The sequence below is a fragment of the Ornithodoros turicata genome, chromosome 2 (assembly GCF_037126465.1).
Source record: "Ornithodoros turicata isolate Travis chromosome 2, ASM3712646v1, whole genome shotgun sequence".
NCBI classification, from domain to species: domain Eukaryota; kingdom Metazoa; phylum Arthropoda; class Arachnida; order Ixodida; family Argasidae; genus Ornithodoros; species Ornithodoros turicata.
In genome coordinates, this window is record NC_088202.1 from 131,072,317 (window position 1) to 131,098,166 (window position 25,850).

Consider the following 25,850-nt stretch of genomic DNA (forward strand, 5'->3'; position numbering starts at 1 on the left):
ATAACCACGATTACCATTCGTCAAATATGGGCACATTTGAAACCATCTACTCTCTCTCTCTCTCTCTCTCTTTATTGTTAAGGCGAGAGCTGCCGATATTTCGAACAGAGATGGTTCGTCTTCTGGTCGCCCATAAGAGAACAGACTCTGTTCGATATATCGCGGGCTCTCGTGCGGAGGCTCTTCCAATAAAATTTTATTACCGGTTCATATTTCTATATACTCTATCTATTGCACGGTATGTTTTACGTGAATTAACAGCTAGTTTCCGAATACTATGTCAAGTACTACCAAGTGTAATTGCTACGGGAACTTGAAATAACGAATCCAATCTACCGTGGCTGCAAGCGATTACTAGACATAAACCACTAGAACCTGCCACAGCGAGAATTTGTTCCCGCGAATGGGGAACTTTGCACGCGTTACGTTGGGTGTAATTTTAAGAAGAAAGGAAAAGTACACAAGCGAGCTTGAAGTGGGAAGCATCACCTTGAGTATGAGGGAAACGAAGTAGACAGGAGAATCACCAACCACCAAATGAACACTTTATTTACAAAACCAAAATCAGATTGGGGTAAGAAGGTCACAGAGTGAGGGGGAAAGGACAACGGAGGGTTGGCCTACACAAAGACTCTCTGAAGCAATTCTAGAAGCTACGAGAATGAACCGGGACAGCTTAACTTTAACTACGTAGAGGCATTCGGTTTTTGGAAACGTGAGAACACAATCAGTGCATGAAACAACATGCATGACCAGTTCTGAAGAAACGTTTTTGTTCCTAACCGAGCACAGATGTTCTGGGATACGTTCGCTAGTACATGGACTGGTTTGCCCAATAATAGTAATAACAACACCAACAACGATAATAGTAAGACGCTACGCCCACATCTATTTAGAAATGGACCTTTTCCGTGTAACCTTATGCGCATGGTCAGCCACTGCTGCCATGTTCTGGGGTAGATAATCGGTATCAGTCAAGGCTGCGCAGACGTTCGAGACCGCACTTGACAACGCTCTCACTCTCTCCGCATTCTTTTTGCAATCTTCACTCGCTGCTTTCCCACGCTACATGCCAGTCCGAAAAGTGCCCCCCGCTCATTTGGGGTTAAAATACGAGGTTTTGCATTCCGACGCAAGGGCCGACACGTACATGGAAATGGTCCATTCCCAAAGAGCACTTCAAACAGCTATGTAGACCACTCTAAAGCCGAAACGAGAACGCTAGCGATGACGTCACGGGGCTGGCCTTCAATTTTTGAGATGAAGCAAGGACAATCTTCTCCGTCTTTGTTCCATGACTTCCATTCAAGAAAAGCAAAGCTCTGTCTTCCGTAAAGAGTGCAGCTACAACAACCAAAGAACACTGCGGTGGAAAATCTTGTCGTTGTCTTTTCCGGATGCCTGCCTACGAGACGAAAAGGAAAGAAATAAAGGAGTAAATACATTTTATGCAGAATCATATCGGTATATTCGGGTCGTAGACGTCTCGTGGGAGGGGAACCCAATTAATGCGGTATCTATATAGATATTGACTAAATAGGAAAAATCAGAAGAAGACAAAGAGCTTACAGAAAAACACAAAGGGGAGTTTATTAACACTTAGGGACGGGGGTCGACGTCTCGGCAGTCAGCGCTGCCTTCGACGGGACTTTATATATACTATATAGATATACTCTGTCTATAGATAGACTCTATAGACTCGGGATAGATATTGACTATATAGTCACGCGGCATGTAGTCGATACCTTCTCAAGGAACGTTGTAGTGGATACGGCAATTAAACACAAAAGGAGACAAACACAACAGAAACCTCACAAGGCCCAGTTGCATACTTCAGTTGAACTTCTTATTCAATACTTCTCAAAGAAGCCCCACTTCTTGCTCCCCGTGCCACATATTATTATTCGCACCGACCGAACTTCCATGTCAATATCTGGCTTCGTTTCGAATCCAAGTCACGTCGCTCGTGACTTTCTGGTTGCTAGAGACCACGACCACAATCCAACTTCTCTACTGGACAAGCACAAAAGACAAGCATAAAAGCCGCGCACAAACAAATAAAATGAAAATAGGTCAGACTGCAAGAAGCCAAGCTCGTAGGATATCGATGGGTGCGACTATATTTAGCCAGAGATTTTGAAATGAGATCGCACTGCCCGCGGGGCAACAGGGAGTCGTCTACTGTGCGAGACCCGCTACTGTTGATTAGGTTTATAGATGCGTACGGTTCGTGACTGGCATTGACCACTGTACGAAGGAGGTCGAGAGTATAGGTTCGTGGATATTGATCTGTTGATGCCATATTTTCTCTCTGCTGCAGCGTTCCCATTAGCATTCGTAGCAGCAAGTGTATTGCAAAACAAGGACGCGCACATGCTAGTGCCTTGCAGCATGAATGTGCGCATGAATGCTTGTCCATACATATGCATTATGTTGCAATGATCTCTCTGGCTCTTAAGGCGATTGCAGTAGTATGCAACGATTACAGGGTTTATCAATGCACCATGGTTTCTAACAGTAAGTGGAGTTGTGGAGAAAGATGCACGCCCGCAATAGCCTCATTCCTTTTATCAGTAGCTAGGAATCAGAATTGTACGTATAACGCCGTTACAGTAATCACTACCTTCTTCGGTAACGAAGCAGTAGTCGCTCTGCATTTTTAAATTAGTAGCGGAAAAAGTACTCCCGTTCGAAAGGCGAGTTCCCACATACAGCGCTTCGCTTTATAGCGCTAGAAAATAGCCCTCAAAATCTTGCGCTGTTTTTCCGCCTGCCGTTCTCACATACAACCGAGCACATATCGCTATCCTGCTGGGGTCACGGGATATCTCATTGCGACGTGATGCACCGGTGCTACCGTGATTGCTTACTGTCGGCGTCGGGTATCCGCAGCATGAAGGGGGATGAAACTTTCGATGCTGTGATCGCGATACCAGACTATAGTAATTAAACACCCATGCATTGGCAGATGAAACTCGTGGCCATTTTCACGTCGTCGTCGCCTTCCCGCCTTGCTGCTTCGGGTGATCGGAAGCAAAACAAACCCCAGCTTCCGCGACGTCACGGCTGAAAGACGCTCACAATTGGTTAGCGCAGACTCACCGCTCAATATAGCGCCAGAAAAAGGCCAGTTTCGACAAGAGTGGTTTTATAGCGGTTCGTAGCATTGCGAGGAGGAAAATATAGCGCAATTTTCTAGCGCTATGTAGCAAAGCGCTATATGTGGGAACTATAGCCTTAACGCGATTGTGTAACGTTACCGATACCGATACTCCCATAGCCCGCCGAAGAGAATGACCCTTAATCATTTACTGAGGGCAATGCGAAGCTCTTATGAATTCCGTCAGGGCGTTCTTAACCGCATACCGAGCTCAAGGCTTTTGCAGTATACTCTGTATCCCGTAGCTAAGCAGCCTGATCGTACTGAGTCACACACTAGATGTTCTTAATGCCAGGTTTGTCTCCGTAGTCATGTGACATTACCACCTAGGTCTCCAGGTGTAGCAAAGCGCTATATGTGGGAACTCATGTGTTTTGATGTGTATCTGGGCGCGTTGTACTGTTTCTCGACCCAGTTATCGGCAAGTCTATCAGATATTGGGATGTTGTCGTCAGTTGAAGCCACGTTGAACCCGTCTGATTTCGAACACAGTGACAACAAAGATAAGCCTGCAGCGTACGTACTTTGCTTTGCTGAGACTGGTCGACGTATTGCACGCAACGAAATGATATGGCCAAACTTGTTCGTTATTAGATTTAGACAGTGTGCGCGCGCTGTAGTTTGAACTTGATCACAATCGTTATTAGGAATCTACTGTGTGTGTGTGTGTGTGTGCTTTACAAGCTTGAAATTGATCACAGTGTGTTAGCAAACGCGACAGTTAGGGCGCTGTACGCACTGTGCTTATTCATGTTTTACGATGAAAGCCTCAGAACATCAGATTCATGTTTTAGGCGTCTGAGCCAAACGTGATGCGTCAATAAATGTCTGTTTTGGCCAGAACATACATGACTTGTTTTCCAGCTATTTTAGGATCACTGAACGGTCAACACGAAAGCCAGTAGAAGTCGATGGTAGGCGGGAACGGCCAAGCCGCGAGCCAAACGGGAATGCACCTCATTGGATGGTTCAGGGAGCTAATTCGGTTTCTGATTGGCCACAGGCACAATGTTGAGGGAATTATTCCCGACAACGGGCCCTACGGGGAGCTGTTGGGTTCTGGCTACACTACCATATGCGTACACAACGGAAACACAATGCCTGCTATAGCAAGCATGTTCGTGTAGAACACACAAAAAAAAAATATAATCGAAATATAGTTATTGCTACAATGCCTATAAAAACAATATTTCTAATTTCGGCAAAAGGTATATAGCAAATATAGTATCGCGTTAGTTCTTATGAGTAACGGTAGCAGTAATGCGGCACATTTAAAAAAACGTGTATCGATATCGGTATTTCGTTACATTCTTGCTTCAGTAACGAGTATCGAAATCCCGTTACATTTTGGTAACGGGTACAACACTGCTACGAATCCATGCACATTGCGGAAAACGTTGGCTCGAAGCGATGCCGCATAGAGATAGCGAGTTTTAGAACAAAGGAAGAACGGGAGCGCTGTCTGGGTGTTTCCCTGTGAAGCCAGCCCAGGACGCGCCATTCCTCCGAGCAACATGCCGCCACACCGACCGGCAGATAGCTCCGCGAGAACACTTCACCGGCCAACCAACAGAAGGTCTCTATATACGAAAATGACCCGACATAGGAATCTGTCAAAAATCCAAGCTCATCAGTAATGTGATGTCAACCACTTCAAACAGCGCGATCGGGCTGCATGGGGCTTTCAGAACCGTTATCATGGACATTGTGCATTATCTGAATGCGTGGGACAGTGAGTTACTTTTCGTGCGAAACCTGAGGACATCGAGTTCATGTATCTACCTGTGGGACATGAGCGAGTCACGCGAAGTCTACGCAGTTGTTTGTTCCACGTTGTGCGGCTGTTCACAAGTGGTTCTGACGCACAGCATTGCTTAGCATTGAAAGCTTACCGGAAAGCTTCGAAAGCATGCATGAAACGCCTCACTAGTTCTGGGCAGTGTTGTACAAAGCGGCGCTTTGCCGTACCGTATTTGCTACTTTTTTCAGTAGCGAAGTAGCGATCCCGAAACATTTTAAAGTAGGTAACGGAAAAAGTATTTCCGCTACAAACATGGGTGGCCGCTCTCTCTCCGCTACAGCAACTTTTCACAACAACATGGAAGTCGTGGAACACAGAGAAAAAAGTGAGATATCGGCGAAGCAGATTTTTGTTGTTATTGCTTTTAGTTATTTGTTAATCGGGTAGACTGATGTGACAATTTTCCGCAATTTCACTAACTTCCATGAGGCACAATACAAAAAGCAACACTGAAGCTTCCTTAGTTTAATATATACAAGCTTTCGCGTGGGGGACCACGCTTCATCAGGTACAAGGTGTGAAGTTCGCGTATACAAGTATATAAATATATATGTATACTTGTATACGCGAACTTCATCAGGTACAAGGTGTGAAGTTCGCGTATACAAGTATATAAATATATATGTATACTTGTATACGCGAACTTCACACCTTGTACCTGATGAAGCGTGGTCCCCCACGCGAAAGCTTGTATATATTAAACTAAGGAAGCTTCAGTGTTGCTTTTTGTATTGTGCTACATTTCTGATCGTACTTGACTTCCCCTGTCTCACCGAGATTCTGCTAACTTTGAGCTAAGCGCATTCGTATAGTTAGGAATATAAGGGTCGTTCAAGACTGACATGGACGTTTGCCGAAGCAAAATCAGTGAGTTCATGTAATTTAATAAAACTTTAGGAGGACGAAGTGCCATCCTTCTTGGGTTAGTGGCACGTGCAGCAACGACAGCTATCATGGCAGCGCGCAGTGTGCCTGCAGCTGTGGAAATGCGTTGCATAATCCAGTTCCTTGTGAAAGAGAAAGTCAAACCACCTGAGATTTTGCAGAGGTTGCATGCACAGTTTGGGGAACAAATGATGTAGAGGGGAAGAGTGCACGAATGGTGCGGACAGTTTGGCGAAGGACGGGATATAGTGACAAAATGAACTTAGGGTCGGAATCCCGAGCCGTTTTTACAATCCCTGGATTTCGGCATTTCGAAATCTGGATCCCGGGACGGGATAGGGATTTTTTTTTTCACCTATCCCGAGGATGCCGTACGGTTACTGTAAACACCTGCACATCCACCCTATCACAAATTGCGATACAGCGCGTGTTTCCTCTCATCCGCATGTGGAAGAGAACACACACACACACAAAATATTCGCCGGGTAAAAGTTTCGCCGCGTGTTTATTGAACACTCGCACCGTGCCGGAATATTGAGTTGAGCTGAGTTTGAGAAAAAAAAGTTTTTTTTTTAAATTTAGGCACTCATTACGAGAGCCGGCTACTCCAGATCATTTAGAAAACCAAAAATGGGTAACTACAATTAGAACAATGAGTGACAAAGACACTCAGTCAGTCAGTCACTCACACACACTGTCCACACACTGTGTCTACCAGCTTGGACTCTGCGCAAAATCGCACAAATGCCCGCATGGCCTGGAACTGATGGTCGGGTGTCCAAGGGCCCAGAACCTTAACAACGTCGAAGTGTCTGCCATCCAGCCGAGCTAAAGAAGCTTGTAGATATAGACTGTGGTGCCGATACCGTGGAATATCGACTTTGGAATAGAATGCGTCTGTTCTGGACGTCTGCTACGGAATATCTTGTGGCCGCACCCCAGGATACTTGTCGCCGTGAGCTCTGCAAGGGAAGACATGACCTTCAGCACTTGTACTTACTCTGCACGAAAAATCGATGACGTTTTTCGTGTCTTCCGCTAGAGTATTCTGAGCAATGTCACTTGTGAGAATACATGGAATGGTGGGCTTTGCATTTCTCCAATTTTATTGCTCCACAGTAACAGTCATGTTTTCGTCTAGAGCAGCCGAGTCTAGTTTTCTGAAAAGAGTGTCTGCATTTTCTCTTTTCACTTTCAGACATATTCGTGAGGATCAAAAGCAAAGAGAGAGAGAGAATCTGGCTGTATTTTCTGTAGCCTTATGGACCGGAAAGCTCCTTCTGATTTCGCAGGAGTTTCCATGCTATTTGAGGGCTGTTCCCGGCCACAGCTTGCGCGGTTCGTATGAGTCCGCATCTGAAATCTTTGTCATGTGGTTCGGTTTCGGATTGCAAATGATATTTTTCAGTGAAGGGATACCTGAAACCAAAAGTTACTCCGTACAGCCTAGTATTAGTTGTCAAGGAAGCGGAAATTTATTATCCCAAAATCCCGGGATTTGGCCTCACTAAATCCCCATATTTCGGGACATGAAATTATGCCGAAACCCCGGGATTTTCGGTATCCCGGGATCCGAACCCCAGAATGAACCACATGAACACGTTCGTCCGACTGCAGTCACGGCAGTTAACGTCGCAGGCGTTGAGCAAGCTATCCTCGGGAAGAGGCGAGTAACAGTTCAGGACATTGCAGCACAGAGTAATATTAGTGTCAGCAGTGTGGAGACAATCATTCACGAGCGCGTACTGTTCCGCGAAGTCTGTGCAAGATCGGCTCCCCGATACCTCACTTGTGACCAGAAGGGAGCGTGCATGGCAGTCTCTGAGCAGAGCCGTATATTAAAAGGGAGTGTGGCCATTAATGGGTCATGCCTATACCTGAAGCTCCACCCACTTTTTCAGCTTTCCGACCAATGAAGTCTTGAAATATGGAGCGCTATCAATCAGCCTATCCTCACTATTTGCCCCCTTATCCAACACGTGCAGCGCCATTTTGGGTGGCAAGTGGATTGGATGAGATTGAAATGGATACCTCTCGCAATCTGCAAAAGTAGTGGATTGTTAGCGCAAATTTGATGAGCGCCACCTAGGGAGCGTAAGGCACGTCGGGAATTGTCGTCTGCTTCCGTCGTTGTACTGCTGCCGGCAGAACCACCTGCTGGGACACATTCTGTTGTCGGTATGATTTTCAAACAAACTACATGAATAGTTGGAATATAAGAGACAGGAATGTTTATATCCATGAAATCCATCAATTAAATATAAGATTGTACAGCACAGTGCCGTTTTGGTTACGATTTCGCTGTGATCGCAGTGTTCACTAAGCCTAACATCGGCGACAAAACGTATTATTTTCGGTTAGATATCGATGGATGAGCGTACGTTGAAACTGATTTCCAAGAAACGTATATGAAAATGTACATTTGCAGCGCAAAATCAGAGTAGTCCGTGAAAATTTTTTGTCGTGAAATCTCCGCTTTACCACTGTTTGTTTTCGTCGCCATTTTGGGTGGCAGTAAGGTGTCATGGCGACTCCCTTGGTAAAAAGCAGCCCAATCAGAGGAGCGAAACTGTGATTGACAGGTCGAGCCTCTTTTCGTGACTCCTCCCAATGGCCAGACTCCCTTTTAATATACGGCTCTGTCTCCCAGTAAAGTCACTCGATAGGGGAAGGTAACGCCTTTCCCTTTCCCGCTTCTATACCTTGGAGCAACAACAGCGGCAGCAGCACCCTACGACCACCATCGTTGCTTTGGGGTCGCGGCGGCAGACGATGGCGGTACCTTCCCCAATCCGGCGGCTTCATCTGTTAGCAGCTGCTGAACCGGTTCCAATCCGATGGGGTCTGAAAGCAGCTCTGAAAAGCGGCCTGCGGCCCCTGCCCTAAAAGCACTTCCAAGGTTTTTGGACACCGTAGGACTTCGGTCCCTATACTGTGAGGAGACTCATTATCCTATTTTACCACATTACCGCCAGCAATGGGGTGGAGTATTGCCCCTGGCGACGAAAATCCCCAACCATCATCATTAAAATAAAATAATTACTGTTGTTGTTTTTTTTATCTACTAAAGGTCCGTTCGATTGGCCTGCGCGCTACCTGAACTAGTTCCGGTGATACTGCACCTCGCCATTCGTTTCACCAGTGGAGTGTGGCTTCCCTGCGTGACATCATTCCGTTGTTGTGAACAATTAGAAGGTTCGCACTTCCGTGGCAGAGAGCGCCTGCGAAGCGCAGTCTTCCTTGCAGCGTCGAAAGACATGACGTCGTACCTCGCATCCGACTACAAAATTGTGGTGTAATCTTGTTCTGTTTCGTCACCTAACCTGTGTTCATACCAGGAATCCTGGTTCTGCAAAAAGGTGTAGGCTACTACGCTAAATACTTTAACCTTGCAACATTACCACAATATCGTCACCGACCTTGCAACGTTTCACTGGCTAATGTCAGACGTCCTAAGTCGTGCAGAAATATCAACGCATCTATTGTCTTGCGACCTGCCCCTCCTTTAACCGACGTTCTATACGACGGCCTCGACGTCATGCCAACGGCGCATCCCTATTCAACGTCGCGTACCGCATAACGACAGTTTAATGGGACGAATGCGCTGTTTACCGTTGTATCGAGGGCAGCGCCGCCCTGCCGGTCGTTCAAAATGTCAAGCGACATCTACGCCGGGAGGCGTACTAGAGACCTGCCAGGTCGAATAAAAGCAGGCTTGCGTGCGCGCTTCCATTACTATACTTTTCTGTCCACATTGTCTGACAAAGCAATGAATATCCCACTAGGCCCGGGATTTTTTTTTAGAACACTCTCACAACGAAGGTTCCTCGCTTTCTATCTTTGTGCTCTGCGCGAAATTGTATGCACGTGTATGCGTTTCTGTTTTGAAGCACCGTTACTGTTTGTATAGATCATGCATGATGCAACTCATATCGTTCAGGAGTGTACTTGATGCGATCTATTACTTGGTGAGGCACTATATTTCCTGTAGGGTCGCAATTACGCGTGTTCAGTCTGATGAAGTATTTAGCAGTGTTGGAGGTAACTCGTTACTGTAAGTATAAGCTACTTTTTTTCGGTAACTCGTTGCTTTTGGAGCTTAAGTTAACAAAAGGAACTTGGAACACTACACTAAACGTATGGAGCACTAAACTTTTAGCATTACACTTGGAGTAGACAAAATGAAGAGAGACACCACGCATGAGCACTTGTATGTGTGTATCTTCTCTGCCTGTGTCTGCGCTTGTCCATCACGTCCAGATACAAAAATGTATTTGCCCCAAGAGCAGACTGGATAGATACAGACTAGATAGCTGAGACGACTGGATAGCACAAATCAGACAATGAAATATAATGTATCAACTCATCATAGCTTTGTTAGTCATTGTCGTAGTACTCAGAAAAATAATGTGAAAGTTACTAAGGAATTCAGTTACAAGTACAAGTGCCTACACAAAAATGCATGAGAAATTTCACTAAGGGGACTCAAAATAGTATCTAGATATAAGTATTCATACAGTTACTTTTACTGCATGGGAAGCTTTTTACGCCGAATTCAGGAGGCCGTATCCCTTCAAATAGCTGCATGAAAATCGGGCAACTGGACGCGATAGAGGTTATGTCTGGTGAAGGATCAAAAAGACTTCTGTCAGCAGGGCTCTATCAGTTCATGATATCAGAAAGGGTGTGCACGACGACCTGAACGAACGTGCAGAGGGAAGAGGGACGGGGCCAAGTTCATACTCGGTACGCCCCGTGGTGGCTTCCGGCTCAACTAATCTGGTTTATCCCAGAATCTTGCTCATGGTTCAAAGTTACAAGTTCCTTTTGTTCGATTCTTGTCTGCAAACGCCGCTCCGTAGTGAGATGAGACTGGGAAGTCCGCGGTTCGAATCCGTGGGCCGGCTGTGCCGTCTGGGGTTTTTCCTGGGTTTCCCTCAGATGTGTAATAGGCGTATGCCGGCACAGTTCCCCTGAAGTCGGCCCATGGACGCAGCTATCCTCCCCCCGAGCGGATTCCGCTCGGTCTTCCACTTCACCCTTTCCTCTCCTCCTCTCCACCACCTTTCCCTTCCCGAGAAACATGCCGCCTAATCAGGCAGGCAGACCTCTCGGGTTCCTCCCAACGACACTCCTCCTCCTCCTCCTCCTCGACAGCCATGCGTGCACGTGAACGCCGTTCGTACGCGCAAGACCCGCCTGGCTCCCTCCCAGGCAGCACAATGTACTGAACGTTCAAGTACGTAGGGGTGGCTGTCAGATGTCTGATCAATGCAGTGCTTCATTTCACAGAGCTGTACAAGAAGACAAACAACCTTGGTCTGCTCGGCCACCCCTATGCACTCGAACTTTCAGTGCATTGTGCTGCTTGGGCTTGTTGTTTCGCGGTCACCGTTAAATTCTGTTTTGGCTGTGCATTAGGAGGCTCAGGTGACTCTAATCATTTATAATGACAGAGTCCGCTGCGTAGAAGGAGTAAACCTTGGCGCGGTTCTATGACATGTGCGCAGAGGTTAGAGGACAACTCAAGGAACCTAAACTTTCGATGCCTGCTTTGTGTTCCGTTCAAGGATCCTATCAATCAATCAATCAATCAAATGCTTTCATATAGCACCACATATAGGTAGGCTTCTTTCGTCATATTAGACATACCAGCGGCATGGCCGAGTGGGATCAGCCGCCCGCCCGTTGGTGGCAGCCAAGGTCGCGATGAAGACCAGGAGGTGGTGGGTTCGAATCCTGCCACCGGCTGTGCTGTCTGAGGTATTCCCTGAGTTTTCCAAAGATTTTCCAGTCGAATGTCTCCACAGTTCTCCCTGAAGTCGGCCCAGGACGCATGCTAACCCCTCCATGTCCTCCACTCCTTCCTGCTGTCCTCTCTCCATCTGTCCACATATATACGCCGCTTATAGCCACAGTTGCTTCGCGGCGCTAACGCGGCATAAAAAAATCATATCAGATATTGATATAGTTTTCGTGCATGATAACTGTTATAAAATGTTTTGCACCGCCCATTGTGACCTCAACATTGAATTACAGAAAGGTCACAGAAAGGTGATAACGAGTTACTTTTTTCGAGTACTAACATCTCCATCTCTGGTATTTAGGGTTTTAGGGAACCAGATATGATTTCCGATAAGCTATCACCAGCAGCCAACCGGAGCGCATAGTGTTGAGTCGAAGAGGGATGTGTTTTACGGACATACGACTCACGATAGCTTGTAAGGGAGTTCCTTTTTCCTACTCGTTCTTCGAGTGCAATGGCGGCCGTCAACATCGAGAGGCCACATGTTCCGGGATTGGGCGGCATATCCCGCAAGAGATTCATATTTGACGACGACGTACACATTCGACGTGAAATGCCGCGCAAAAATCATTCTGGCACGGTGCTCAACGGTTGTTGGTCATGGAATCGGTAAATCCGAAGTAGTAGTTCTGTCTGCTCTCAGATGGCGCTGCCGTTCGTGATACGGAGTTGTATAGCGTGCAACAGGGTTATACCCCTGTCAGACGGGCGCACTTACGGCCTTAACGGTTACGGTCTTAAGTGCATACGGACATTAAATTATTGCCAGACGATCAGTCATACGGCCACAAAACTGAGGTGTAAGTAGAACGGAGCTCCAGCAAGACAGTTTACGGCGTTCCTCAGAAACTGTCGAAGTCTCGTTACCAAACGCCATGCACAAGATTGCGCAGATTTCCTTCAATTCGAAATAAAATGTTTTTACGAGACGTAGTGTTCTTGAACTTTTTTAGTGTTCAACGCATAGAGTTTTTCTGGTGAATATTTGCACTTTGCTTCTCATTATATATCGTCAGTTCGTACTGATACCCTCGAACCACTGCACTCCTACCACCGCATCGTCTGCATCCAAAACTGTGCACGCACAACGAAGCATCGAAATTGCTTCAAAACAAATTCAAATTGGCTAAGTGCGAACCGAACGTTGTTTCCGAGCTCTCACAGTGAGAACAAATATGATTTAACTACATTTCATTCAACGTTCGCAGATATGTGTCTGTCGGTGTAGACATTACCGGCAAAACGCCTTCACGGATACCGTCTTGCAGCCTCCCGGTGCTTCAGGCCATATTTCAGCTACGGCCTTTTTTCTTAGTGCCATCGCCTTAAAGGCCGTATGTGTGCCCGTCTGACAGAAGTATTATTCTCTTAAAACTATCTTGCCACATTCCGCAAACCTCAATTGCAAAAGGAAAAACGTATCTATGGTTACTGACGTATGGTTACCCATAGGAGTATACACTTCAAGTTGGTATTAGAAAGTGTGAAATGAAAGGCACTTTACAGTCGGCGCCTAAACTCTAAACCCACAGACGGCGACCGACTAATGTGTTCCAGAGCTTTCCCAGCACAGAAACAGCCCTAGGGTGCATGAACGCAGAGCTAAGTGGGTAACATCTATCCTGGACAGTTGTGTCCCTCAGGCCTTTCTATCGACCTTCTTTCGCGCCAACAACGAAGCGTCTTTCGAGAGTATAGTCTATCGAATGTACATTGAGCAATGCGTTTGTGCTGTGCAGGTTGCTAAGCGATCACGTCGTTTCCATTGCCTCACGTTTCTCTCTTTCATTTTCTTCGATCGGCCGCATCGAGAAATTGCGTGCAAGTCTGGTTCAAATGTGTTCTGTTGTATCATCTTCGATTTCTTTATATCGAGAGCAATCCGTGTAAGTGTGGACACAGTGTGCGGCCTGGTTGCGTGTCTTTTAGATGAAATTGGGCAAAATTGTCTTGGAATGTTTTTCCTTTCCTCATTATGGACAGAGTAAACACATTTCGATTACTTGTGCACTGATCGGACTAATAGCTCCAACAAAGTGCCTGGAAACCATAGGACGAAAAAAATAAAAATAAAACTGCTGTATTGTAACTAGTTTATAAAAAAAGGTTCAACAGCATCGCAGTACTTTATTGTGACTCATAAAACATCGGCGCTTTTTGTCAACGTCTTCAACTACACTGATATTACTTCACGCAGTATTCGTCCCCAAGACCACCCTGACCAGACAGCTTGATCATACAACGAACGCGTTGTCAGCGCTCAAATCGTAAACCGTTTTTGCCGGGGTAGTTGTTCTGCAGATAGGTTAACCCCTGGAATAACGATATATTGAAATAAGCTTAGGGTATAACTTTGTACATGTTATGCTTTTGTAAATTCGTGTGTTTCACGGACCATAGAACGCACGCATGTTTCTCGTGTGAAGCTCTCACGAACATCGATTACGCGCTTTGCCGACTGAGTCGCACGCTGTGGCGTACACGTCACGCTCTTTGAGCCTCCAACTAGTAGGTTCGTCGTTCATGAGCACTGAGATCATTTCAAACCGAAGTCTCCTAATGTAACAATTAAATTCTAAGCCTACTTTGCTTTGAAGATATGAACCATCATGCCATTGGCAAAAGCTACGTCGTCGTGCTGAAGGTATCATCAGCATCCATCAACAGCCATATGTTACCATGAATGAGATTTCTGATGTCGCCTTACCCACAGTTCCTTTTTCCCCTTTTTTTCGGTTATTTCTACCTCTACCAATTATGCGAGAACAGGAGTAGCCAGCATTCTTCATGAGCGCCACACGCTCCATTTCATTTTGTCGTTCACTAAACTAATCCAACTATTTCTTTGTCGTGTTCTCCACGATTGAAGTGCAATTCTCGAGCTTCCTGCTGCCGGATATATCGTTTCCTAGACCCCACACTTTTTCGACAAGCACCGCGTGCCATTGTGGCATAGAATCCATATTGCGGAGCAGCGCTAGTCATTCGTGCCGCCCGAAAGCCCACGCAGTTTACTCGGTGGGTTTTGCTTACGGAACTTCCACTCAATTTTTCGAACTTGCTTCGGAAGAATTTCATTAGCCTCGGTAGTTGGGCATTGTGAACTTCTTGCGAAAGTCTGCTTTGCACTGATATGAAGACTGCCGTACACGACGAAGCCCCTCGTATTCTTATGGGTGACCGGGATGAGCCAACTCTGTTTTCTGTGCTTAGTCCCCCTCACGAAGACTCTTGCCATCTTCTTCCGTGGTACAACACGTTTTCCTGAGAAATGAAAAAAGAAAGAAAGAAAAAACGAAAGACCACGCAGACGGGTGTATGCAAGGTACAACAAACATACACCAAAATTAAAAGGAAAGAAAGACACGGAGCGCTCTGCGCCAGCGAAACCAATAGACGATTTGACGAAGTCGCGCGCGCCCTCAAGTGAGCTGCGCAAGGCACTGTGGGTATCTTGAGGGAGCAGAGAGCAGAGTCGTCTGCTTCTCCGCGTGACAGTGCACGTGCGAAGTTGCGAAGTTTAAAACGTTGCTACGCAACGTGTTGTTTGCGCATTTCGGCACGGTCGCCCACTGACTTTCTTCTTCTATAAGACGGCTGTAGTAAACGTGATGCTGCTTGTGAAAGATCTCGCCCTTGTCGCCCTCACCGAGGTGGACAACGTCACGACTAACGCTCTGGGGGGAACGTGCGTCGTGGGCCGACTTCTAAGGGAACCGTGCCGACATATGTCTGACAGCGTCTGAGGAAAACCCAGGAAAAACACAGACAGCACAGCCGGCACCGGGTTTTCGAACCGGGGTACCTCCCAGTCTCGACGTGACATGGTCAGCACGTTAACCACTCGGCCACGTGAGCAGGTGCCGTAGCAAAGCACGTTGGAAACCAGCGTCAGCCAGTGCAACTATATCGGCTGAACGAATGGGCGGGCGCTATCCCTCAAATCTCCCACAATGCTCGCTCCCGCAATGTAATTATACGAGACTTATTAGCTGTCAAATTATTTCTTTAAAAGGGCACCTAGGTGACCTCAATTTTCTTTTCTTTTTTTCATCCTCTGCGGCATGTTCTGCGACGAATAAAATGAACTTCTGCGAAAGAATGACTGCCGCGCGCGAGGCCTTAGTTCAGTTAGGCAGGGTACTAGTTGCTTTGACGCGCCGTCTTCCCCCACGGACGTTAAACACGGTGGGTAGTGTGTTAAGAATTCGTGGCACGTTAATGAACCCCCAGGCGGGCAAAGTTAACCCGCAGACCGACCACTTTGGCGTCGCATGATCGTAGTTGTCTCGCGACGTAAAACCACGAATTATTATTAGTATCGATTGGAAACTTGTAGGGCACCAGCGTCAGTGCGCCTGTAATCTGAACAGACCTAACGTAAAATTTTCTGTCTCAATAAATGTAGCGTAAAGTGGGCTGGCGTAGTTAATCAGCATTGAATTCCGCGAGTCATTAACCCGGCAGAACGCGTCATGAGACAAATTAATACGCTATAAAAGTGATTTCGTGAGTAGTACTAACCTGCCGCATGTCAAAACCAAAAACTGCAGCTTGTCGCAGCAACAAAGCGCAAATCTGCAATAATTAATTAATCGATAACTTCAATGAAAATGCAGGGGGAAGGAGTGGTTAACATGCAGACCCAGCGGATCAGGTAAGAATATTACAACAACCGAAACTATGACCATCTTTTCGCGTTGCCTTCGAGATAGCCGTCACGGCTCAGATCCTTACACTGTCGTCGAAAGGGTCATTCAGTGAATGCACTGCTAAAGGTGCCACGTCAAGAACATCGTGGGAGGCAATTGGTACGATTGGGTCACGGCACTTTCTTCTGCTGCTGCTGTAAAGGAAGGAGAAGGAAATCGAAACTCCTGGGAAATCATCAGTCCGTGTGCAGGCGGCCCGATCCACTAAACCGAGCAGGAAATTGCGCTTTGCATTTACTCATTTGAGGGGAATGCGTGTGGTAGAGCGTATAGAGGCACGGAAAGAAAAACAGTCATCTGATGGAGGCACTGAAAGACAACCCCATCCTCTCGTACAGGTCGGCTCCCTTTTACTTTACGGATGGGTCACGCCATGTAGGGTGGTCACGCATGAAACTTCTTTCGAGTTACACATCGCGTCGCGCCTGGCTGTTGCGAATGCTCGTGTATTCGGTATGAGGGCGGCAGCACCGAGATTGTCACAGTGAAGAATGCGTGCTGGAAAAAAGAACGTGGTCTGGAGTGGATTTCATTTCATTTCATGGAAGCCTTCCTGATGGCTAGAAAAAGAGTACAAACAAGTGCAAAAATAAGTATACACTGTAGAAGTTACATACAGTGGGCAACATGTCCCTGAGCTTGTGGGAAGGACAAAACACAGAACAGCGCAATTGTGCTGTTCGTTTTTGCGTTTTCTCTTTTGTCCCTCCCTAAGCTCAAGGACACGTTGCCAATGTCAAGTATACACCAGCCCGCTTGCATTTTACTTCTATGTTCAAGTTATACAGTGTTAGTTAGACAGTTGGTACAGTGTAATAGTTATTATTCCACGGAAACTGGTTCGCAATGTTTTCAAATTGGTAATGAAATAAAAATATCACTATCGGTATCAGGACAGGCCTAGTTATAAACAGGGCATTGTGAACGGGTTATCAACTCAAGGAACCCAACGTTGTGATTTCAAATACACGAGAACATCTTGTATGGGTTGCGACACTTCGTTTCAAGTTATTCCGGATAAATGTGAAATACAATTAATTGCACGATGTGAACCTGCATTCCAACTTTTACAGCAAATGGGGTAATGAACGCGTAGAAAACGAGCACCGCGAATATGCCGTACGTCTCTGACGTCACACCAGGCGTCTCCGCCGGTGTGTCGTGGTGCATATGACGGTGAAAGGACTCGCTGTTGCCGGCTTCACGGAGGTGGGCAACGTCACGACTGACACCCTGGGGATAATGCGCCCTGGGTCGACTTCTAAGGGAACTGTGCCGACATATGTCTGAACAGTTCTCTTAGAAGTCGGCCCTGGACGCCGTGACGGACGCCTAGGAAAGCGCGAGAGAGGATTGGTCACGTGCTTGCGTGCGACACACACTTACATTTGGAATGACCGGAGCTCTGATGTCAGACCTTGACGAGCACGAATGGTAAAGGATTTATGTCTTGCCATGTACGACACGAAGAAAAATTACTTTTTTGTTCTATACTCTATAATGTGCGGTACAATGTTTGCGTGATGTAATGAACCGCATCTTTCTAAGTGTCATAACCCCTTTAACCGCCAAGCAGGTGCTTGTTCCAAAGAGTGTTGTGCCACCCCAGGCCTCGAACGCCTTCCAAAGTGTGTACTTATTTTATTAACTCAAAAAATAATATTAATTTGTAAAAACTATTAAAAACATATCATCGCTTTATAGCTATCTTTCCACATCTGTCTACCCATTCACGTTGCTTCGTGCGTATATTGTTACACGGATACTTGCGCCGGCAACAACTCCAGTCATTTTCAGCGAATTACTTCCAGGAAGCACTTCGTCGGTGGTGGCGCTGAAGAAAGTGGAGCTGCTCGCCGTCGAGTCGGCCAGCAGTTGGAGTGGTAACGTCACGACTAAAATTGCGTCGGCTTCGAAAGATTATGCACGACTGTAGCCCGAACTGAAAATAGCTCGCCGCGTTGTGCTCTCCATCTGTTTTTAGACTGTCGTTAGTGACAGCCGTAAAATTTGTCCGCTGTCATACGTGAGCACACTTGCGCGATGGGTTTAATGGCGGGACTTTGCAGCAGGTTTACGGAGCAAGTGCAACGACTTGGCAGTCAGACGGTTAAAACGGAGCGCTCGCGTCAAAACTGGACAGGCAGGGAATGACAGCCGCAGAGATTGATGGTTCACTGGAAGAACGAGACTTCAGCATATCGTGCTTCTACTTTAATTAAGACACAATACATATAACGTCCCGATAGTACTCTGGATCTGCATATATTTTTGTTCTCTCTCTCTTTCCCATTCTTTCTCCTTTCCATTTCTTCTGTTTTTCCTGCCTGCGGAAGCTTCGCATACAGCCATGTTTGGCTTCGCATATTTCGCTTTGCTTCGCTGCACAAACACGTATTTAAAAAAAAAAAGTAAATCATATAAACGTAACATATATGGCACATTGTGAATGCGCGAAGTATAATGCTCTCGGTTCGTGCAATACTCGTTCGCTCATCTTGCTCGTGGCTATTGAGTAGTTAACATCGGACCTCTGACAGAAGAAAAAAAAAAAAACAGCAATCCAGTGAGGCTCCTTCTAGGGGTGGGGGTGATGTAGGGGGAAAGTGTGGTCAGCCTGCTCTGAAGTGGCGGCTCGATGCACCCAGGGGAGGGTGAAATAGGGGGGAGAGATGATGGTGGCACAGGAGAGGGAGAGGCGTACTAACCCTCTAGATCTGGGACCTGGGTAGTCCAAGAGGACTACTCAGGTCCCAGGTCCGCACTCAGACATGTACATGTTGGGTGCGTAGTCCAAGAGGACTACCCACAACAGGAAACATGCGAGCATATCCTTCAATAGTCTTCACTGGGATGCTGCCTGCACCACGGTAACCGCCAGAATTATTGGCGAAGTTACCTGATGCTTTACGGTCTTTGAGTCGTAAAACGGTGAGATGGTGTTTGCCGAATGGACACGTGATATACATGTCGTGCTCGTCTCTGAGTCTAGTATCCTCGTGTCTGGCAGTGTCCGTAATGGACGAGGTGGTGTTGGGGAAGGCATACAGCCACCTGCTATACGCTTACCGCACCGCTGCGCTTACGAAACTGAGTCTTTTTCTCGCTAGAGATGAAACGTGATCACTTTGAACCGGGAAACAAACGCGAGAATGTGGAATTCAGACATTCCGAATAAACGACCAGGAAGAACTTCAAAACTGCATGAATCCTGCGCAGAAAAATGTGATATTCGCAGTACTTTGGGACTCTCAAGGGGCAGTATTGGACCATTATTTGGAGAAGGGCTCAGCAGTGAGTAGAATACGTTGTAGAATGTGTAGAATGTGTTGTCGAAAGTTGTTTGGTTGGTGCGAGACAACGTACGCCTAGATACTGCCGTCCGCACTGTTCAAACGCTTCGCAGACTGGGTTTTGAAGTATTGGCGCATCCTGCATATTGCTTCCTCTGTTTGACGTGGGCAAGACGGATTGCCCATTTACCACGGAACAACATGTATATGTCTGAGTGACGAAATAAATTCTTTTTTTTTTCAGAGGCCATATACAGGCTGCATTGTAAGTGCTGCATAACAAGTGCATTGAAAAGCAACAGAACTATATTGAACAATTTAAATCTGATGGACATGCCGTATTTTTAGTTGATCGGAAGCACTCCTCGAAAACTATACGACAAAACAAAGTCTACACAGCAATATGACTTTTACTAGAGTTACCGTATAAGCCATAACTTTTACCAACTTCGAAGAAACTGCGTGCTTGGCGCATAATGTTTTCGGAGTCTTTATCGTGAACAAGGTCCTATCTACGAACGTTTACCCCCACCAACGACACCGCCCTTCTAGCGATCAGAGAGATCACTTGCTTCGAGTGACTGGAGCCTTATGTAGGTTCATCGTGGTTTGGAGTCCCGGGCTTGTTCGCATCCTCGAGGGCGCACTAACAGTAACTGTACAAATGCTCGTATTGACATGGTTTATTATTCGTGCATGCACGTTATCTGGGTCTCACAAACGACTAAACACGATGAACGACCCCTTTGTTATTGTTCAGTTTCGGTTAATGTGCGCATCCGTTGCCACGTCTTTAGCACCCTTCTTGCGCCACAAGGCCTGCTACGTGGCCACGGTGGGTTTTATTGAAGATGCCATTAGCTTGAATGCTTGATGAGGGCAAGAAGCATGCCGTAAGGGTCTGGCTACATCAACTGTATGTACGAGTTGTGTGCCCTTGTAACATACGGCAACCCTTGTACTCCAGCATATTCCTGCGGGAGATCGTATTGCTTCACTGATTGCTGTAGACTTGAAGCAATGATCTCTTCGTACAAAATTCACCACGTTTTAATGCTGCGCAGATTTTATCGACTGCATAGAACATCGAGACGTGCAGAAGTTCACAGGAAAGCTGACGTGTGCCAGGTCGGGAGCCTAGTCCACTTAGTCAAACGTATCCTTTTGTTTCAATAAAAATACAAAGAAATGGAAAGGAGGAAATGGAAGATGTGAGTACTACGGTGAAGGCACCGTGGTCATGCTACTATCATCAAGGAACGCATAGAGTTTCATTGCAAAAACGTTGCAGTAATATGTATCGTATTCCATAACTGACCTCAATTTGCAGTGCGTTAAATTCTGCGCACTAGCCACTCCGTTGATGTATATCTAAGGCGGTTTCGATCATACCTCTGTGGCACCTCATGGTACCTTCTACGACCCTATCATCACTCTTTGTTGGGCGAGATCTATTTTTATAGAAGTGTATGACCGTTTATCTTTCGACGCTTACGAAATGAATAGAAAAAGATGACATATATAGTGCCCCGTGCAACGAGGAGCAGGTGCAGTAGATGTTATGAAGAATACTGCCCGAGCTCCGATCCGCGACAGTTGCATTCTCGTAGCCCTTCAACATGGTAGACGATGGTTCCCCCGTAAGCACTTCCCCCGTGAGCACTTCCCCCACCAGAAGATCCGATTCAGAAGAGGCACCACGCAGACTACCTTTATGGTACGTGATTTTCGTGCTCTTCTTGACAGTAGCTGTGACACTCACATATGTCTGCGTCCCGTACGTCGTCTGGCGTCGTCTCCACGATTGCGATGGACCCTCCTGTCTGTCCTTGAAGCGCGACCTACGGATTTCCATCAACCTATCAGCGGATCCCTGCTACAACTTCTACGACTACGTCTGCGGTGGGTGGCCCACGGCAGCAAAAAGTTTCTCGACGCCCGTTGACAAGTACGAGAGCTACATCTCCGACACTGTTCTCAAGACTCTGATTCTCAAATCCGGCGTCAGGCTTGGCGACAAACAACGTGACTCCCGCGCGAAGGCAGCACGTTTCCTGTTAAAGTGTGGAGGACAAACAGACCAGGAGGATGACCTCCGCTCTTTCTTGCGCAGCGTCAACCTCAATTGGCCGGACAGATCTGTCGCGTCACGTCTTGATGCCATTGACACCATGGTGGGTGCGTCTCTGGACTACAGCGTATCAGCCATCTGGTCCTTCTTTATAGGCAGGCATCCAGTGAACGCCGATGCTAATGTTCTCTACTTCACGCTCGATGCTAAATTCCAGCAGTGGATAACCCATCTGGAGGTGTTAAGTAAGAGCAAAAACAGCTACCGCTATATTCGACGGTGCGCGGAGACGATTGGTGGAAAAGGACGGTCGTACGAGCGTATGATATCCGACGTATTCGCCATCCACGAGAACATCAAAATGGATTTAGGCCTGCACGTAAGCGTGTACGAGCCCAAGTATATGAACTTGTCGGATGCCGACATGCGCATCGCTCTGAACCGTCACTTGCCGGACAGTTCACAGATGTGGCCCAGCGATGAGATCGTCATTTTTCAACCATTCATGTGGAGAAAGTTTGACAAGAATTATCTCAAGAATTCCGATGCCGTTTCGACCTTTAAACTTTACATCGGTGCCTACCTGGTTTGGTACCTGTCACCTTTCACTTCGACCTACCTCACGGACAGTTTAATGGACGACATGAACGTGCCGTACAATTCTCAAAAGTTCGTCAATTTTCGTTGCATCGAAGCGATTATGGGACTCATGCCCCTGGCCCTATGGAAGAGTGACATCGACTACGTCAGTAAACCGCAAGAAATTTTCGAAGTGTTCGACGAGATCAAGGACTACGTCATCGAGTTCATCCGTCCCGTTAGCCCTTCGGCCGCGACTTATGTTGAAAGCCTGTTGTCATCCCTCTCAATCAACGCGTACAACTTGAGCATACCGTGGGAGAACATCGACAAGGCTTATTATTTCATACCGAATCTGCAGGGCACCTTTTTTACGATGTACCTCTTGGTCGCAAAGTCCAACGCCAACGCTTTCAAGACTTCCATAAAACAGCCCAAGCAGCGTATCGTGCACATGCCGGGTATAGCATCCGTGGAACTGTACAGGTTGCTGGTCGCCCGCGAGATCCCTGCGTTGTTGCACATAATAGTTCCGCCTCTTTTTTCAGCGTCCGACCCGCTTCAGGTGAAAATGGCAACCTTCGGTGCTCACGTGGGGCGCCTTATAATACAACTCATTGCGTACGTGTACTGGATAGATGGAAACTTTCACAAGCGTAACATGACGCAGATGAAACAGTCCGAACTTCCAGCTTCGCTTTACAGCAGGTTCAACAACTACGCCATGAAAGTGACCGAACAGCTCGACGAAGTGAACTTACGACCTGAAGAGATCATCTTCGTGGCCTACAAGTCTGTCGGCATGAGAGTGGCCTACAGAGCCCTACAGAAGGCGGGATTCACTCAAGGGTATTCCCTGGGCGTTCCTGCCAATCAACTTTTCTACATCGTGTCATGCTTTGTGAATTGCCGAACCCCCGATCCGGGTATTTTGGAAACGAAGTCGTGCAACCTGTTTGTGCCGCAGCTTCCCGGCTTCGCGGATTCGTTCAGTTGCTCACCTGGACAGCCCATGTACAATGAGATGAGCTACCAATTCTTTTGAAGCTTATTTTCCTGGAACGCACTTGATATTCGCCTACGTATCCTTGAGCTTTAATAGTTGATATGTTATGCGTTATTTGCATGCGCATTTGAGTGATTATGTGGTTAAGATTTGTATCAACAAGGATGCATTACCCTGACTGCCTGTTTTGTGTTGTTCGCGCGATGTTCGCTTGCGATAACGACAAGAGAGCCAGAGGGGCGTTACTGACCGAAACTGTTTTGAATGACACAAAATGCAGCTACGCAACACCCGTTGCCCTGAATTTAATATGTTATTATATACAGGTTGTTCAATTCCTAAAAGTAGGGTTTACTTCAAAAAATTGACTACTTGGAAAGTTGGAATACACTTGATCGGATCCACTTTGCATTCGTGTCAACTGTTAACACACTATCCCAATCAAAATCACGAGGTTTTTCACAAGACTTCTATAATACCCTCCCACCTGTGCAAGAAGAAAACAAACCACGCCGCAATCACACCTTTGGGCCATATCATTCCATTTAATTTGTATTACCTTAAGCACCCCTTGCGGGGTAAAACTATCATTGTGTCTGTCACAACGTGTTTGTCGTCAGTCGCCAGCCACTGATAAGGATGGGGCGCGTGACAAGGCCTTTGATCCGAATAAAACTGTGTTGCTCTTTGCTTTTCGCCTGAATAAAGGCAGTTCCGCAAACGCAATTTTCACCAAGCATGCTCCACCTAGTGACGGATTTTAGGCTGTAAAATTTCCGGTTCTGACTGGAATAGTGTGTTACGGGCTTACTGCCATAGGCTTCCGAATTCACAAATAAAAATGCTACCTTTTCTTGGCTAATGTGCAAGTTCACTTAACAAAAATAGGTTAATTAATGCGTGACACGAATGCGAACAGACTCAATCTGTGACAAAGGTATGTATTAGTGTGTTCCAAGTAGTTTCATAATTTCATGAAATTAAGCATATTATTAGGAATTTAAGGACATATCCTCTCGTGGAGCACTCTGTATCTACACTTCAAAAGGGTTCAGATTAAGTAATACACAATAATATATATATATATACAAGAATATGTGTAGACATCATATGTGTACACACACATATATATTCCACAGCTTTTAACCACGTTTCCCAGAGAGCGATGACAGGTTCAGGGGACAGCGGCAGATTCGATATGCTCTCTGTAGAGCTGACACCGAAACGGGGCTTTCAAGAATACTTTCTTTACGGACGATATGTTGGAGGTCATTGCAGCAAATGTACGAACTACTTCTGCCACTCTGTTGAGCGCGTGCGCCAAGCAAGTAATATGAATAATGTTTTCGTAAAGCACCGGCGGGCTCATGCGGTCCAGTTACCGTTCGCTTCCGGAGAAAGTTGGCCGCACCGTCGCAAAATTCTTTACTTCGCTTTGCTTTCCTCCCGCGCTTTAAGGAAGTAATGTAATCGGCGCCAGCTTGGAAGACATGCTAGCAAACCACAAAGCCATTATTTTCATTCGCAGGGATCTAGGAAACTGCAGTAAGCTTGTCAAATTTGTTGACTGCAATCAGTTCCCCAACCGTTACTGTAGGGAATGACACCATTTTGGCCCAAATATCGCGGGCGGGGGTGTCGAGAGAAGCGATCTTGTTGCGTCTCCCATAGACTCCCATGTATTGAAAATTTGACAAACTTTAATTCGCCAAAAAATCAGTGGATCGCATCAGGCCTTCAAAAATACGTCATTCCCTCGATAAACTCAAGGTGAACACGCCTGTACCTGTTTCGTGTGGAAATTTAGCGAGGTTCTATGAGAACCCTGCGAACAAAAATTCCCCGTAGACTTCTTAAGAAGTGAGTCTGCCTTAAGGGGCCTCCTGTTTTTAGAGTGTATACGCTGCTGCGTCCGTCAAAAGTAGACGGAAATTATTGCCGTTTCCACTTGGTCAGAGCATCCGCCATGCGTCGTCGACAAACTTTGCAACTGTCGAATGGTTCACTTTCTCTAGCACTTTGCAGGCTACGAGAGGGGGAGAGACACACCCATTGGTGGACAACCTTCTTATGATGATATTCGCCCCATCACGTCCGCAGACGTCGGTGGTTTCATCAAGAGCAACCCAATAGGGGTCCTCATCGATTTCGATTCCCACGCTGCTGAGCACGGATTCGTACAGCGACGGCGGATAACCTTTCCTCAGAGTGGACTCGTTAGGAATGTTGCTTTTCATGTACATACCTCTCTAGGAACTTGCGCAAGGTTTCGTTCTCCAGTTTCTTCCATTGGCTGCAACTAGGGGCCTTGGACAAGTCATTCGCGAATTCGTCAAATTTTGCACCGGATGTTCAAGGCTGAGTTAGGAGTTGCTGCTCCAGCCCGGACTGAACTTCCTTTCCGTTGAGATGCGTTTGGGACACAGAGGTTGTTGCAACTGAAACTTCTGTGTGCATAGATTCTGCGTGCACACTGCGTAAATCAATAATTCGAACAACTAAATATTTCACTGCAAAAGAGAGAAACCGAAAGAAAG

The 25,850-nt window shown here is 46.6% G+C and overlaps 2 protein-coding genes across 5 annotated transcripts in view; both read left to right on the top strand.

The window, feature by feature from the left end:
- LOC135386145 (glutamate-gated chloride channel-like) overlaps window positions 1–25,850 on the top strand; it is a 348,962-nt gene that overhangs the window by 109,276 nt on the left and 213,836 nt on the right. The window lies entirely within an intron of this gene.
- Window positions 21,277–23,352, top strand: LOC135385034 (endothelin-converting enzyme 1-like). Its single transcript, XM_064614211.1, has one exon. The coding sequence runs from the start codon at window positions 21,277–21,279 to the stop codon at window positions 23,350–23,352; it is 2,076 nt and encodes a 691-aa protein (XP_064470281.1).

Bases quoted from the DNA above. Each gene is read 5' to 3' on its own strand.
- LOC135385034 (XM_064614211.1), top strand. From the start codon at position 21,277: ATGGTAGACGATGGTTCCCCCGTAAGCACTTCCCCCGTGAGCACTTCC.